This window comes from Echinops telfairi, unplaced genomic scaffold, assembly GCF_000313985.2.
Source record: "Echinops telfairi isolate 266 unplaced genomic scaffold, ASM31398v2 ScPeMD7_7458;HRSCAF=8496, whole genome shotgun sequence".
NCBI lineage: Eukaryota > Metazoa > Chordata > Mammalia > Afrosoricida > Tenrecidae > Echinops > Echinops telfairi.
In genome coordinates this window covers 23,131,484-23,147,208 of record NW_022111358.1, presented here as the reverse complement: position 1 = coordinate 23,147,208, position 15,725 = coordinate 23,131,484, and the positions used below count along the sequence as shown (strand labels likewise).

The window sequence follows — 15,725 nt, the reverse complement described above, 5'->3', positions numbered from 1 at the left end:
AGAGAAACCCAAGGCCGGGCTCTCCCAGAGGTGGGGCTTTCTCAGGGTGGCTGTCAGAAGGATAGTGGGGGCTCGGGAGCTTCCTGGCCCCTTCCACCTCTCGAGGCGACAGCCTGGTGACTCACGTGGGGGTTAGGCGGGGAGACACGGCCACTTCTCGCTCTGACCTAAAGGAGGGCAGAGGCTAAGGGGATGCTTGATTCCTGTCTGTGGGCAACAAGGAAGGGGGGCAGGGGGCTGAGTGTCGGCAAGGATCCTCAGCAGGAGTGAAGAGCAGGGTGGGCGTTGAGCAGTGACAACTCTGAGTGGTTGCTGACATGCGACCCTATCTTGTCCATTGACTCTTCCCATCGCCTTGCAGCTCTGGATTATTGGGCTAGCTTACCTTACCACGCGGCAGATCCCACCAGACCTGCTGCCTTCCCGCTCACCAGCGTTTTTTGTCTGATCGTCAGGAGTCACTCTCCTCGGCCAGCTTGCTCCTGAGGTCAGGCTGGGTGGGGTCCTTGCTGCATGCTCCTGGCCATGGCCGCTCTCCTAACAGGTGGCTTTGGGCAGCAAGGTGAGAGCCCTTTGCCATGCGGACGAGGATTGCATCCAGGATTCAGCAGCTGGAGAAAAGAGGGCACCTTCTTTCCTGGTTTCAATTCCCTAGCCTAGAGCGGGGGGCTGAGCTCGAGCTAGTCCCTCATTTCAAGCACCACTCCCATGTCAACAGGACCCTGGGGCACGGGAGGTGGTCCTTGATTCAGACGCAGAGCATCTTCATGCCCACCAGGACCACCCACTTCCTCTGTGACCCTCAGGGGGAGAGCTGGTGGTGATGGATGAGCAGACCGCAGTTGGCGCAAGAGGTGGCAGGGAGACGTGCCATCTTGGCTCCCATTTAGAAGGTGGGTACCCTTCACCAATCAGCTGCCCTGGGGTGGGGGCTAATGCCCACCATTAACTTCGAGGACCACTTACGCACTGCCACAGAGTCAGTGCTGACTCATAGCACCCCTCTGTATGTTTCTGAAACCTTAACTGTTTACGGGAGTAGAAACCCCCGTCTTTCTCCTTCGGAGCCACTGGGGGCTTTGAACTGCTGACCATGTGGATCGCAGCCAAAATGGGGTACCACTTAACAGGAACTCAACCCCCACGATCTCGTTGAATATGTATAACCCTAGAGGAGCTATAGGGAGTCCTGGTGACATAGTGGGGTCTGCCTTGGGTTGCTAACCACAAGGTCAGCAGTTCAAAACCACCAGCCGCTCCACAGTGGAAAGAAGAGGCCTTCTACTCCCCTGAAGAGTGACAGTCTCAGAAACCCACAGACGCAGTTCTGCCCTGTCACAGGGTTGCTGTGGGTCAGCATTGACTCGATGGCAGCGAGATAGCCAGGATTTACTTCCTTTCTTATTCTCTCCATTTCAGAGGTGATGAACCTGAAGCTCAGGTGAGGGAATAAGTTGCCCAGGCCCCTAACCACCAGGGACCCAAATCCAGGCCTACTGTCCTCCAGCATCTGTATCATTTGCTCCCACCCGCCTTCCACCCTGCTCGCTGGTGACCCACCAGGCCGGCTCCCTCCCTGAGACCCTCATGCAAAGCCAGGTCCAGGGCCTGCCCCGAATAGGCTGCACATAGGGTTTCAGGCGAAGCCATAGGAAGGGTGAACAAGAGGCGTCAAGTCCCCTCTTGCCAGGAGGAGCCAATAGCTGACACAAGCCTGACAGCAAGGCTAGCACGTAGGCCCTTTCAGCTCCCTTTTACGTAGTGGAAAGCTGAGGCTAACAGAACAAAGCTACTGAAGGGTAAGTTTGGGCTTCAATTCCAAGTCTGACCCCTAAGCGCAGAGTCGGCTGCTGCAGGAGTCAGGGTTACTAGACTCCTGGGATTTGGAGGTTGACTGGAGCCTCCTCCTCGGCGCCTCTCCCTCAGCAGTCATCAGGGAAGCTCTCCGTGTCTGCTGGAGAGGGCAGTGGGAGGCGCGGCTCGGACACCCCAGAGCTCTGTTCGGAGCACTCCCAGGTCCCGTGAAGGTGCTTGGCCCACTGGTGGCGGTATTCTCGGTGGACGACAACAAAAGAGACTTAGGACAGCCTGCCGCAGGCAGGGCCCAGGGAAGGGATCCAGGAGACAAGTTATTTGGGTCTGTTCACTTCTGGCTTAGATTTGCACCCATCTCTCCCTCCAGGGCCTGGTCTTTTGCTTCATATCAAACTGCAAGGTCTGGCAAGCACCCAAGAGGCCTGACTAGAACACGCACAGCTGAGCTCCACACCGCCTGGCGGCCAGGGCCGGGGGAAGGTGCAGTGACAGGGGACAGCACAGGAGCCAGCGGCTCGCTGTTTGTGCACCCAACAGCCCATCCGGAGGACAGCAGCCTGTGCCCCAGTGCTCCCTGTGGGGAACCTCCGTGATTACGATTCAAACCAAAAATTAGAAAAGCTCTTTTTTTTCCGTTTTTTTCTCTCTCTCCCCACTAAAGCCAGGAAAACAAGCAAGATGACCTCTAGAGGGAGCTTCTAGCCAGAGGAGGATTCTAGGATGAGCCATAACCGGGAAAACATCTTGGAAGAGGAACCCAGAGCCACCCCAGTGGTTCGGCCTATCCACCCCCTCCCTCCCCCCTCCCCCCCAAACACTTTTCCCTTGGTCCCTCTCCCCCTCCCCCAGGTGGGATGAATCTAGTTCCTAGGACAACGTTTGAAAGCGTGAAAAACCCAAACCGTCCCAATTCAAAGGCAGCCCCTCTCCCTGGGATGAAGTTTACTTCCTTTTCTGCGTTTCCTCTGCCCCTTTTATCCACCCCTCCCACCCCCAAGGCTTTTCTCTTCAGATGAAGGGAAAGAAGTTCTTCCTCCGGTGGGCTGGGAACCCCAGGGTCCTGTGCCTCTCCCGCAGCCCTTCCCACGCCTCACCCACTCTTCACGACTGCGTCCGATCATTCCTTGGATGGAGATGGCCTGTCCTTCCGTCCTCTTCATCCTCTGAGATCCTGTGGTGCTGTGTTTTCCCTTTAAGCTTGTCCGGACACTCTCTAGGGCTCTGCCCCTTGCTCACCTGGCTGACGCACCTGGTTGATGGCTTTTCTTCAGCCCACACCTGGTTGGAGAAGGAATTTGGGAACCTCCTGGGACTATATCAGTCAGGAGCACTGCTTGTGTCGACTTCACCCCTTGACTATCATGTGGGCGCTGCTGTTAGCTGCCCCTGAGTCAGTGCCCTGGTAACAGAATGGGCATTACCCAGCCCTGAGCCACGGGGGGGCCCTTACCTGTGGACTCCCTTGTTGCAACTGCTGTAACCCCCTTGCCACCCTAGGGCTGCGCCTCCCAGCGCTGCAGCAGGCAAATGTCTGCTGTTCCACAGTTTTCCCAGCTCATTTTGGAAATAGACTATCGGCCCTTTCTTCCTCCTCTTAGTCTGCCCGAAGCTAAGCTCTGCTGACTCCTCTCCATCGTGGGTGGATCTGCTTTGGAAACACCGGGGATGCCGCTTCCATGCAAGCCACTGCAGTAGGACAAAGGAGCAGGCGGGGGCTATCATGAAAAGCCAGGGCCAATGATTTTGGGAATTCCAAGTGTCTGTCAGTGGTTGCTCTTCAAACAAGTGGGTCGATAAAACCGCACGTTGCCCCTAACGCTGATCTCTTAGTCCATTGTACTCCTGGAGCAGCTCCTCTTTCCTGGCAGTGCCTGGAGTGAGAATGAGCCCCGGTGCTCTGGGGGCTAGCCACTCACCAGCTAACCAGAGGCCGGTGTTCTGCGGGATAAAGAGTTACAGCGTAGGAAACCCGAGGGGGCAGGTCTACTCTGGCCAATAGGGTCACCGTGTTGAATGGACACGTGGCAATTGGCTCTTTTTATAATAATGATGTCATAAGATATTTCTCTTTCTGAGATTGACTGACTCTGCTAAGCACAAGGTTCTCTAATTTTGTCCTTAAGGTGTTTAACAGACTCATTATCATTTTAATGGATGTATACTATTCCATTGTATGACTGAACCAGTGTTCATCCATCCCTCTATCATCAGAGTTTTAAATTTTTTCCATATTTTGCTATTATAGAAATTGCTGAAATAAACATAGGTGTGCATGTGTCTCTTCGTGTTCTGTTTGTTATTTTTTAGGGTCTGTCAAGTAGAGAAAATGCAGGATTTGTATTTAAGGAAGCACCATACTGATTCCCACAGTGATTGTACAATTCTACAATCCACCAAAAATACATGGGTGTTCCAACCTTTCCACATCCTCTCCAGCGTTTATTATTCTGTTTTTAAAATATATTGTTAAAAGTGGTGTGAGATAGTATCTCATTTTAATTTGTATTTCTCTTATTGCTAACAAAATGGATATTTCTTCATGGTTGTCATCTTTGGTAAAATGTCTATTTATGTTTTGAATCCATTTTTTATTGGGTTATTTATATTTTTCTTTTTTAATTGTTTTATTAGGGGCTCATACAACTCTTATCACAATCCATACATACATCAATTGTGTAAAGCACATTTGTACATTCATTGCCCTCATCATTCTTAAAACATCAGCCCTCCACCCCAGCCACTGGCATCAGCTCCTCATTTCCCCCCCTCCCTCCTCGTATTTTTCTTATTAAAATGTTTTAGTTTCTCTAGATTTTTTAAATGAGCTCTTTATCTAATAAATCATTGCTAAATGTTTTTTCCCAACCCGTGGATTTTCTTTGATGAAGTTTTCCTTCTGGTGTGCATAAATGTCGCAGTTTTAGGTGCCAGCTCTCTCTTGTCTTCCATAGTGTGGATATTTCTCGTTATGCTCGGTAGAATATTTGTGCCTTGTATTAGGGCCTTTAAGTCTATCCCTATTTCTCACGGATGATCTTTATGGTTCCAGGGTTTACGTGTAGGCCTTTAATCCATCTTGAATCCGTTTTTGTAACAGGGGTGAGGTTAGGGTCTTCTTTCTTTCTGCTGAGGCTGTCTGTTTTTAGGGGAGCAGGCAGCCTCATCTTTCTCCCGCGGAGCAGCTGGTGACGCCCCTTTCACAGGTAAAGCCCTGTGAAAATCGGACTGTCCTCAGAGGTTTGAGCAGCTATCTAAGCATGTGCTGAAATGGTACTGACCCACCGTGCTTTCTGGACACGGAAAGGGGTTAACAGAACCCGGGGTGACGCGTAGCTTAGAAAAGGCACTGAGCTCTGTGGGGAAACCCAGCTCCGAGGCAGTAGGCGAACCAGGGTGGTGGGAGGGAGGGCATGCTCATCACGAAACAAAGCCCCCAGCTTCATCCTCACCAGAAATGGGTTAGAGTAAGGAAAGGCCATCTGAGGAGAGTGCCTACACTTGGTTCAAAACAGAAAAATGGTGAATTGTATGATATGTGGATTAGGTGCCAATAAAACTGTTTAAATAAAAGAGAAACAGGTGGTAGCTAGGAAGTGTTGAACGTGTGTCATGGGGTTATCCAAACCCCAGGCCAAGATGGTCAATATTCATCATTCATTCCATTACAGTCTGGATGCCATAGAGGGTTTACATATTGGGCTGCTAACTCCAAGGTCAGCAGTTTGAAGCCACCAGCTGCTCCATGGGAGAAAGACGAGGCTCTCTGTTCCTGTAAAGATTACAGCCTCATAACCCGCAGGGGCAGTTCTGTTGTGCCCTCTAGGGCCACTGTGTGTCTGAATGGACTTGTTCGCAGAGAGTTTAATACAATTCCATTTCGTAAGCCACATCCTCAACTGAGCTACCTTCCTCTGTTGGTGCCCAGAAGGCATCCCGGTGCCGTAGACGTGCGCGTCCCATTTCTCGCAGGCCCAAAGCAGCAAGCCACGGTTTTCACTAAGAGTGGTTGGAGGTCTGTCTCAAGCCAGCTGTTGGGCTCTGGAAGCAGCCCGGGCTCCACATCTTCTGTTGGTCTCTTGACAGCCCCAAGTAAGGAGAGCGGAGAGCCGAAGAACTGTGGGAGGGCATGTGGGGCACAAGCCTTCCAGACAGCTGCCACCGGGTGGCTGGGAAGGAGGTTTCTGTCTGGCTTTACTGTTCGGTGCAAAACCCAGCAACCACCACCCAGCGCGCCCAGCTCATTCTGTCCCTGTGGTTTCTCCATCACTGTGTTTGAAACCCTGGAGGGGTGTATACAGAAGGGAGGTGACCTGCAATGGACGCCAAGGTTTGTCTAAAAATATTTCACACCTGTTCTCTGTTCTGCAGACTGGTCATATTCTATCGGTGAAGTCGTGTGCTCCGAATGCCAGGCGGAATGGGCTTTTCCTTCCAAGTCCTCAGTGTTTCTCCTTCAGCGGCACAGGCCTCCTCCTCCTCCTCCCTTCCTGCGAAATGCAACAGCGCCGTTATCCTGATGACAGAGCCACATGTCCGCACCTCCTGTTGAGCAGCCCAGGAGCTCTGGTGGCCTCGTAGCCTATGAGTGGGTCAGCAGTTTGAGACCAGCCACTCCGAGAGAGAAAGACGAGGCTTTCTATTCCTGTAAAGATTTATAACTTCAGAAACCCACAGAGGCAGTTCTACTCTGTCCTGTAGGGTCACTATGTGCTCAGATGGACTCCATGGCAGTGTTTGGTCTGGTCTGGGGTTTGGGTTTTTTTTGGGGGGAGTGGTATTGCTCAGACAGTTGTTTAATTTGAAGCAATCCCTTCCCTTTGTTTTACAATCGCCTGGGCACTCTTTTAGCAAACCTCTCTCTGTGTATGGCTGTTTAAGTCAATGTGCTGATTGGATGAAAAAGAATGTCGAAACACCAATTCCCTTCAGTGCCTGAGAGCTAGACAGACTAACCCAGAGATGTGTATGACTGAAATGTGGACAGGAAAATGCTTGGGATATTGTTACAGAATTTTGATTCAATTCCCCTTTGATACAAATGACTGAGTAACAACATGTTGATACAATTTACATTTGTATCAGATTTCAAAGAGCAGTATGCATGGATAAGATTCAGAGCTCCTGAGTCCCCAGTACTGTAAGCCCCTTCCTTCTGTTCCTTCCCTGGCACGCTTCCAAAGTGATTACCTCCTCCCGGCTCTCCAAGGACGCACTCTGATAACACTCGACCCATTTTGCAGTTGAGGAACATGAGCCACCTAAGAGTTAAATGATTTAAAAGGATTATGTTGACCAAGGAAACAGACACATCATTTCAAGCAGCCTCCAGACATAAATCTGATGAAATGTTGTCTGAGTTTTGTCCAATTATGAGACGATCTCAAAGTACTAACAGACTACGGTATATGTATTAAGGTAGGTTTCTAAAATGTGAACTCTTACAACTGAAACATGGAGAAATGGTTGCTAGAGGCTTACTAATTGCAATTCAAATTCTAATAATAACAAGTCTTTTTTGTATAATGAGGCCTCCCAGAACCCATCTCATAGTTTTAGCAGTATTTGGCCCAATCGAGTTGGAATCTAACCCCCAAATTGAAAGGTAGACATTTAGAATTAATAGAATTGAATCCCCATAAAGACTACAGATATTCCGCTGAGCGGTTTTGAAGTTGGGCTTTGTTTCCTCTGCACTCAGACAAGCTCAGTAGGAACACCGAGGGGCTCTAAAACCCCCAATGATGGATGCTCCTAAATTAAGGTGGCCAGACGTCCCGATTTTTAACAATTTTTCCTGCGTCCCGCGCCATTTTTAGAAAGTCCTGATTTTTGGAAAGAATGCACAAGCTAGGGTATATGGTTTTTGGCTGCCATGTGGCTATTTTGCCAGGATATGAGTTTTATCAATGGTGTCCCGCTTTACCAATGTTAAAATCTGGTCACCTTATCTTAAATGCAACTGGGACTTATTTCAAGCCAAAATATATTTTGATTTTGAGGAAGGCTTTCAGAACCAGTTTGAAATATGAGCTCCTGTGTCTCCTTAATGGTCTAAAATACACGCAGAAAGAGCCTGGATCATATCCGTGTGGAGCTCCTGTAATGACAAGGTTTGCTTTAAGGTAACTTTCAGAGTCATGTAAACACAAATCATAGGTACCATAAACACAGTGGTGGAGATCGGTAGCTCATCTGGCCTTTCACTTGTGTTTCTCAATAAACACAGATCAGGAATGTGTGTGAAATCAGCCACAGGAGGTCCATGTTTACAATTTTGCTTTGAAGCGGCGGGGACCCCCCAATCTAGTCCTTAGGCCGAGGGAGCCGTTCAATGGCTCCAGGAAGAGAAGCAGATGGCGTGATTATTGAATCACAACAGCCCCAGATTTAGAGCATGGCTGCCATTCCCCGATCTCTGAGGACACTTCCAGAGCTTGTGATTATAGGTCAGGGCAAGGAGCCACCAAGCACCTTTCTGAGCACGGCTCAGCTAATGGCCTTCCACCAGAACCTTCCCGTGCAGCCTTGCGGTCACTGAGAACTGTTGGAGAGATCCCATGGGTGACGGGGATAAGGCGTCTATCAGCAGGGGTTTGATTCCCCAGCCTTTACTCAAGAGCACCAATCTTCCCCAGCCTTTACTCAAGAGCACCAATCTGAGGCCATAGGCCACAGCGGTTAAGTACAGGAAACGTGCAGCCTGGATGAGTTCATTAGGCTCTCGGCCTCAGTCCTCCATCCTGAAACTGGGCAGAGCTGTGTTAGCATGCACCTGGTGCTGTCTCACTCACTCAGTGAGCCCAAGGCTACCATCTCTATGGAGGCCGACTTCCACACCGGTCCCTTGCCGAGCAACTGGTGGACCTGAACTGATCACCTTTCAGTTAGCAGCCCAGCACTTTACGCACTGCTGTTTGATCCTAACCTAAGACATCAAAGAGTGACTTCAACAACACGCGAACTGCATCAGTCTCTCCCAGTCATACTAACAATCAAATCCGAGGTTCTTAAAACCAAATAACGATCTTCCTGATATACCCTCAAAGCTCAAGAACTCTGGTCTCAAGTGACCTTCTGGGGCAAACGAATTAAACATCACCTGACTGACTTATTAAGCAGTTTCATGAGTCTCATTCAGTAATCCTTTTACATTTCTGCTTTCTGAGAATGCTGTTTTCCACTCACTGACCAAGCCCTAGCATGATCCTGCTCTGACACGCGCACACCTTCCAGGCCAGCCTTTGATACGTCTGCTTCTATTAGTTCTGTGTCGAGGAAAGGTGTGGAGGAAGGTCTCCCACCAGCATTTCACGCCATTAGCTTGACAATGTCTACATTTTCTGTGCATGTCACCTAGTTACGGAAATATCCGTTTGGCAGACTTTAAGACAACTGATTGATTTATTTTCAAATAACCCAAGCCCTCTAGTATCTCAGTTTATACTCACATGAGCACCTTTCAGTTCACCTTCACAAATCGGTCCCTGGTCAGTGGCCTTCTGGGAAGAAAGGAGGGGTCTCCAAGGCTCCCTCATCTTCAAGGAAGCAGAGTTCCACCGCTCTCTCCCTCTGTGCAGGGGGTGGGTTCAAACTGCTGGCCTCAGCGAGCCGCTGAGCGCTCACTGCCACCACGGCTCCTAATCACCCATGACTAATCACAGGGAGTAAGGTTATCTGGAAAGAGGTGTTTTGACGGAGGAAGAAAGCTTCCTTTTGCCCCACACTAGAAATTAAAGCAATTCAAAGGCGTTAACAGATGTGGTTTGAGAGAGAAAGGAGAGGGGCAGCCAAGAGAGGAAGGTACTGACAAGACAGCTCGACACAATGGGCTTGAACAGACAACACTCGTGAGCGGTGCAGGAGCGGGCAGTGTCTCCTCCTGCTGAGCTGACGCAAGGGCACCTTAATAACCAGACACCGGTTTGGGCAATAAAGCAGTAAATATACTAAACCCAGAAGGTGACTGTTTGCCCTGCATCACCTTCCACACTAAACACTGAGCTATGTAATCTGGAAGGCAGGCAGCATTCTGGGTGATACGGGACTAACTTTAGCATTATCTATCGTCCCTGAGTCAAAGAATGGTTAAAGATCCATCATCAAGCTGTAAACCACAACAGCTGGGTCCAAAGTACGATGGCACCGTGGGGGTGGGGGGTGGGAGAAGATTTGGGACAAAAGGGTAGGGTCTTTTTTTTTTAATCATTTTATTGGGGCTCGTACAACTATCACAATCCATAAATCCATCCATTGTGTCAAGCACATTTGTTTTGTTGCCATCATCCTCAAAACATTTGCTTTCTAGTTGAGCCGTTGGTATCAGCTCATCCTCGCCCCCCCAGCCCCATGAACCCGATAATTTATAAATTATTGTCATATTTTACACTGTCCGATGTCTCCCTTCACCCATTTTTCTGTTGTCTGTCCCCCAGGGAGGGGGTTATATGTAGATCCTTATAGGTTCCCCCTTTCTACCAAACCTTCCCTCCACCCTCCCGATATCACCACTCTCACCACTGGTCCTGAGGGGTTCATCAAACTCCTGTTTCCAGTTCCTATCTGTACTAGTGTACATCCTCCAGTCTAGCTAGATTTATAAGGTAGTCTTGGGATCATAATGGGGGGGAAGAGGAAGCATTAAAGAACTAGAGGAAAGTTATATATTTCACTGGTGTTGTACTGCAACCTGCCTGGTTTGTCTCCTCCCTGCTCTCTTTCCATAAGGGGTTGTCCAGTTGCCTACAGATGGGCTTTGGGTCCCCAATCGGCACTCCCCCTCATTTACAATGATATTTTTTCTTCTTTGATGCCTAATACCTCATCCCTTCGACACCTCGTGATCACAAAGGTTGGTGTGCTTCTTCCATGTGGGCTTTGTTGCTTCTGCGCTAGATGGCCGCTTGTTTACCTTCAAGTCTTTAAGATCCAAGATGCTATTATCTTTTGATAGCTGGGCACCATCAGTTTCCTTTACATTTGCTTATGCACCCGCGATTATGTCAGGAAAGTGAGCATCACGGAATGCCAGTGTAATAGTGTTGTGTTGAGGGAGCACTTGAGTAGAGGCCCAATGTCTATCTGCTACCTTAATACTAAACCTATAAATATATGTATGTAGATCTATTTCAAGGGTAAGGTCTTCTAAGCTTTTCTAAGATTTGCTCGGGAAAAGTATCCCCCTCCCCCTCACCCCTTTTTCATTTCTAATGAGCAAGAGGGGAAAAAAGGCATGAGAACAGACCCTTTGCTTAGTGCTGCTTTAAAAGAGGTGTTTAATGTCCTCATTGATGCAAGCTGAAATCAACCAAGGTAAAATGTTAACTTAGGTAATCTTTCTCAAGGGCCAAACCAATGCATGTATCCAGATGAAATTTCCCTAACTCTTGTCTCTACAAGTACCTTTAACAACCCCCAATATTCCTATCTGCATCCAAATCAGTAGTCTTGAGTATTTTTAAGCGTACAATGTTCTGTTGCAAATGTCTGTACATACAAGCCAGTTCAATAGTCTGACTTTCAAAAGCAGTAGGTTCATCAAAGCCTTCCTTTATCAAGTCTGTTTTCCTCCAAGTTAAACCTGAGCTCTGGCCACCAAAAACATCTTCAGCAAACACCTAACACTTCAAACCACTACTCTGGTGGTTCTCTTACAGCTATCCAAACCGTGATCACAAAAGCTCCTAATTGCTCATGTTGGCAGGGAGGCCTCTCAGGGAGGCCTCTGCCGGCTCCCCGCCTCCAGTGCTTCTTCATAGCCTCGATCTGTCCACGGAAGGACAGGCCTCACCAGGGTGCTCGCGGAACAGCTTAGCTCCGTTGTGTCCAATGCCTGTTTCCTTACAACTTTTTATTGCTCTAAACTGCATGGGTAAGAGACAAAAGGCTTTTGTAGCCTGCTGTCCAAAGAACTCATTTGAGACCAAATTGATTCCCAAGGGTAACCCAGGCCATGCTGGTTTCTTACTATAAAAGTTGAGAAAGTTTTTTCTTCTAATTTCCTCACCAATACTATGTTCACACCATACCGATAAGCATTAAAACAGCAAAATGACTCATTCTTACTTAAATTCACATAGCTTCACATCTTCAAACTGCCAAACCAGCTCACTGGATACCCATTTGCCCCTCCCCCACCTCCAAAAAAGCTGGTGACTTTTTTGGTGGGGAAAAAAACCAAACACATACTAAACATTTACAGCCTGTCCAACATTGAATAAATCTTGATCCAGTGTCCTTCAGCTGAAGTGACTGAACTATGAGCATAAGGATTAGTAAACAAGCCCTAATCTTCTAAGTCAGCTACTTTGTCCAAGAGCAAGTTTTCTGAATGTCCCATGCGGGAACAGGAAACGGAGCCAATGGTTTCTCTGCTCCACATACCTTTCAAATACACCCTCTCAGATTGCAGGGTGAGTTTCATTATCACCTGACCCCCCTAGATGACAGCATGGCACCATACTTCAAAATATGATATAAAATAGTCCTGAATAGCCTTAGCATGCCACCCCTATTCTGGGGAGAATAAACTTGGACCGATGAGAATTGTGAAAAAATAAGTTATCCCAAGCATTGGTGAGGCTATGATGTAATTTGATGGGGCAAAACGCTGTGTGTGGCAAACCGCTATTTGGTGCTCTACAGAACAATTGCTTTCCACTATTCCTTGTGATTCTGAGTCAGACCTTTCTGCATCATTAGCATTTACAATACAGTATCTGCAGAGGAGGAACTTCTGCACAGGCTTAAAAACAAAGATCACACAGGCATTTCTAATTTTAAAGAATTTTAATACAAACTTAATATAAACTATTTCAGTCCCTCAACATATAAGACACTGACTCAAAATACTTTTATACTGTTTTTTTTCAAGTATTGCACAATATAGGTACAAAATTAATATTTACGATTACATTTTCTTCCATAATATATAGCAAAAATCTTTAAACCTTAACAGAAAATACATTTTTTTTGAAAAAAGGAAATATTCGTACAATTTAATTCCACCACTAAAGGAATATCCTGTACACAATTTTTATTATAGTTGATGTCTTTAAGATGGATATTTTACAATTTCAGTAAAAAAAATACAACATGAAGCTGCTGCTGCCACAGACCACTGTAGTAAAAAGATATAAATGCAATACCGTGTCGTAGAAACAATATATATATATCCTCTGGTATTTTACAAACTTTGTACTAAATTAAATTATACAATTAGAAAAAGACCAATAAACCCACTTATTAGTGCCAATTATATATATATATATTAAAAAAAACCCAGCCATGTCTTTGCTCTATCTTAAATACTGTAATAGGGCGTATCTGACAGTATACTTTAAAATATACAATCAGTATAAAATAACTTTGTGCTTGGTTGGCAAATGAAAAATGATGCATGTTTTATTTTTGTAACCAAGCTTGAATGTATCCTATTAGCTTAAAAGAAAAAAAAAATTTTTCCAAAGGGGGGGGGCAATTAAAAAAAAACAAAAAAAAACCCAACCACCACCCCTCGACCGTGCATTTGAACTTAAGACAATTTTTTTTAGTTAGCCATAACAGGCTGGAATTGCTGGTTAGAATACTGCATGTTATTTAAACTAAAATTCAAGCCATCTACAAAAGACTTCTCGTTGAGGCCGCCATAGGCGGCGAACACATCAAAGGCATTGCTGTACTGGAGAGGACTGAGGTTTAGGGGGCTGTCAGCTGGGAACATTCCATTGGTACTACTACCTTGACCCTGCATATTAGGAAAAATAAATTCCTTGGCATTAGGAGAAAGAGCAGAGGTTTTCTGCTGGGGCTGGGGCTGCAGCGGCGGCTGGGCCGGCTGGGGCTGCTGTGGCAGCGGCTGCTGGCCCCCGAGGCCCAGCCCGTACAGAGAGTGCACTGAGGGAGAAATGGCTTTCTGCTTCAAGAGGTCGCTGACATTCAAGCCGAGGTGGATCGGAGACGTGCGCGTGACCTTGTTGCTCCGGCCACTGTTCTTCATTTTGGTGGAGCCGAACTTGGTGGCAGCAAAAGTGGCAGTGGTGAAGGTTAAAGGCTGAGTGGACCGGGGCATGAAGGTGGGGCTGACCGCAGCAGAGTGGCCAAAGGGAGGCGATGGCGAGCTGGACACAGACGAGGCTGGGTCACTGATGGGCATGAAAACCTGGGCCTCTGGGTTAAAGCTGTTTTTGATCTCCTTATCCAACTCACAGCCATTTTCATTATTATCATCCACGTAAAGCACCTTCACTGGTCCCTTGTCACCGATCTGGTAGGAAACTTCAAACGGGTCAATCCAAACACTGAGATCCTGGGGCAGGTTGCCACGGACATCATCAATGTCCAAACCACTCTCTTTGGACGCTTGTTCGATCACGGGGTCCACCTTCTCCCCTATATGTATACATCTAAACCCTGATCCTTTGTATGGCTTCTCAGGATACCAGTGCCCTTCATATTTCTTCTTTAGAAGTCTTTCAAGCTCTTCACCGAAAATGTTGACACGTCTCCTGGGAAGCTTATTGTACAGATAGGAAATAATAAAATTTAGTGCTACTTGAATTTCAAGCTGCATAGCTGCTGTGCCACAAAGTTAGGTGTTTCAACTCCCCCGCCAAGAAAATAAAAATAAAATAAGTGTTCAGTGTGTGGCAGAGAAACAAATGTTGTTCATTCAGAGTGCTGGTATCAGTAGTGTGTTCTTCACCTTGAGTGGTCTTGTTCCTTAAAGAAAAACAAAACAAAACAAAAGCAAACATGTCCGAATAAGATAAATGTAAGTGACAAGGTTTTCTTGCCCCCAGAGTAATGTCACTTTTGGAAACACCCTACTAGCTTAGAAAGTCTGAAAAGTAAATGAAGGGTAGCCAACAGAACGTTATTTATTCAAATGCAAAGCCTCCCAGAAAAGCAGGATGTATACACTGTTACTGTTTAAGCCCAATTACTGTTTCTAAAGAACAGTTCTCAACAAAACAAAACGCCATATCTGTAGAGTATGATTTCTTTTTCTTCCTACAATGACACGAGTAGTCACTGGAAGCTATTCTTAGTATACTCGTGTGCCAGTTCGAGAAGTTGGTCATAAAATTGTGATTTCCGTTCATCAATCGAGAAGATCGCTTATATCCCATCCCAATTGATTTGGGACCTACAGCTGAAATCTGCTTTATCATGAAATTTGCTTTATTTAAAAATTTGAGCAGTTAGAACATTTTAAATTTCAAAGCACACGATGCTACAATGAAAAGTACTATAAAAAAAAGTACTATAAAGATGAAGTGAATTGTCATCCTGACGGATAATTCTGAACCAAATTATCCTATAATCCTATAGAACTGCAGTTTTAAAATAAACTGAAAGCTAAATGATCTAGTTTGTGCCTTTTTTATGTACATTTTTTCAAATTCTGAAAATTTCCTGGGCAGCACGTCTGACAAAAGAATTACTATCAAAGCTCTATTGATTACCCACTTAGAAGGCAGGGTTTCTGAGCTTTATCCAGATTTTAAAAACCACCTCCCCTTCCAGCACGATAAGAGGACGACGAGAGGCTGGGATGATAAGCTCGACCTTTAAACGTTTGCTGGATCAGCAGTGGAAGAAAAGATCAAGGGCAAACAGAAGATGTTTGCAAAACGGATCTGTTTGTCCACGGAGGGTGATTAAACAGGGCCTTCAAAAAATCACGTTGGTATTATTCCATCTGCTCCATGTTCCACCTTGGTGATGACAAAGGAAAAGGAGCCCCTGCCCGCCTGCAAACACTTTCCAAGCCAGAGGCCGAGAGCCGGCCGGAGCAGATCCAGCCGAATCACTGGAAGGTGCACCCGAGCGAAAGGCAGGCCGGGTGGAAGCAACGCCTGCTGAAGATAGGGGTGCGAAGAGTTACATAAACAGCCGGTTGGGTCTCATTA

At 46.9% G+C, this 15,725-nt stretch overlaps 1 protein-coding gene across 1 annotated transcript; it reads right to left on the bottom strand.

The window, feature by feature from the left end:
* Nucleotides 1-12,581: 12,581 nt before the first annotated feature.
* TOB1 (transducer of ERBB2, 1) lies at nt 12,582-15,127 on the bottom strand. The gene has a single exon (XM_004707047.2). The coding sequence runs from the start codon at nt 14,381-14,383 to the stop codon at nt 13,361-13,363; it is 1,023 nt and encodes a 340-aa protein (XP_004707104.1). The 5' UTR covers nt 14,384-15,127; the 3' UTR covers nt 12,582-13,360.
* Nucleotides 15,128-15,725: the final 598 nt, after the last annotated feature.

Bases quoted from the DNA above. Each gene is read 5' to 3' on its own strand.
- TOB1 (XM_004707047.2), bottom strand. From the start codon at position 14,383: ATGCAGCTTGAAATTCAAGTAGCACTAAATTTTATTATTTCCTATCTG.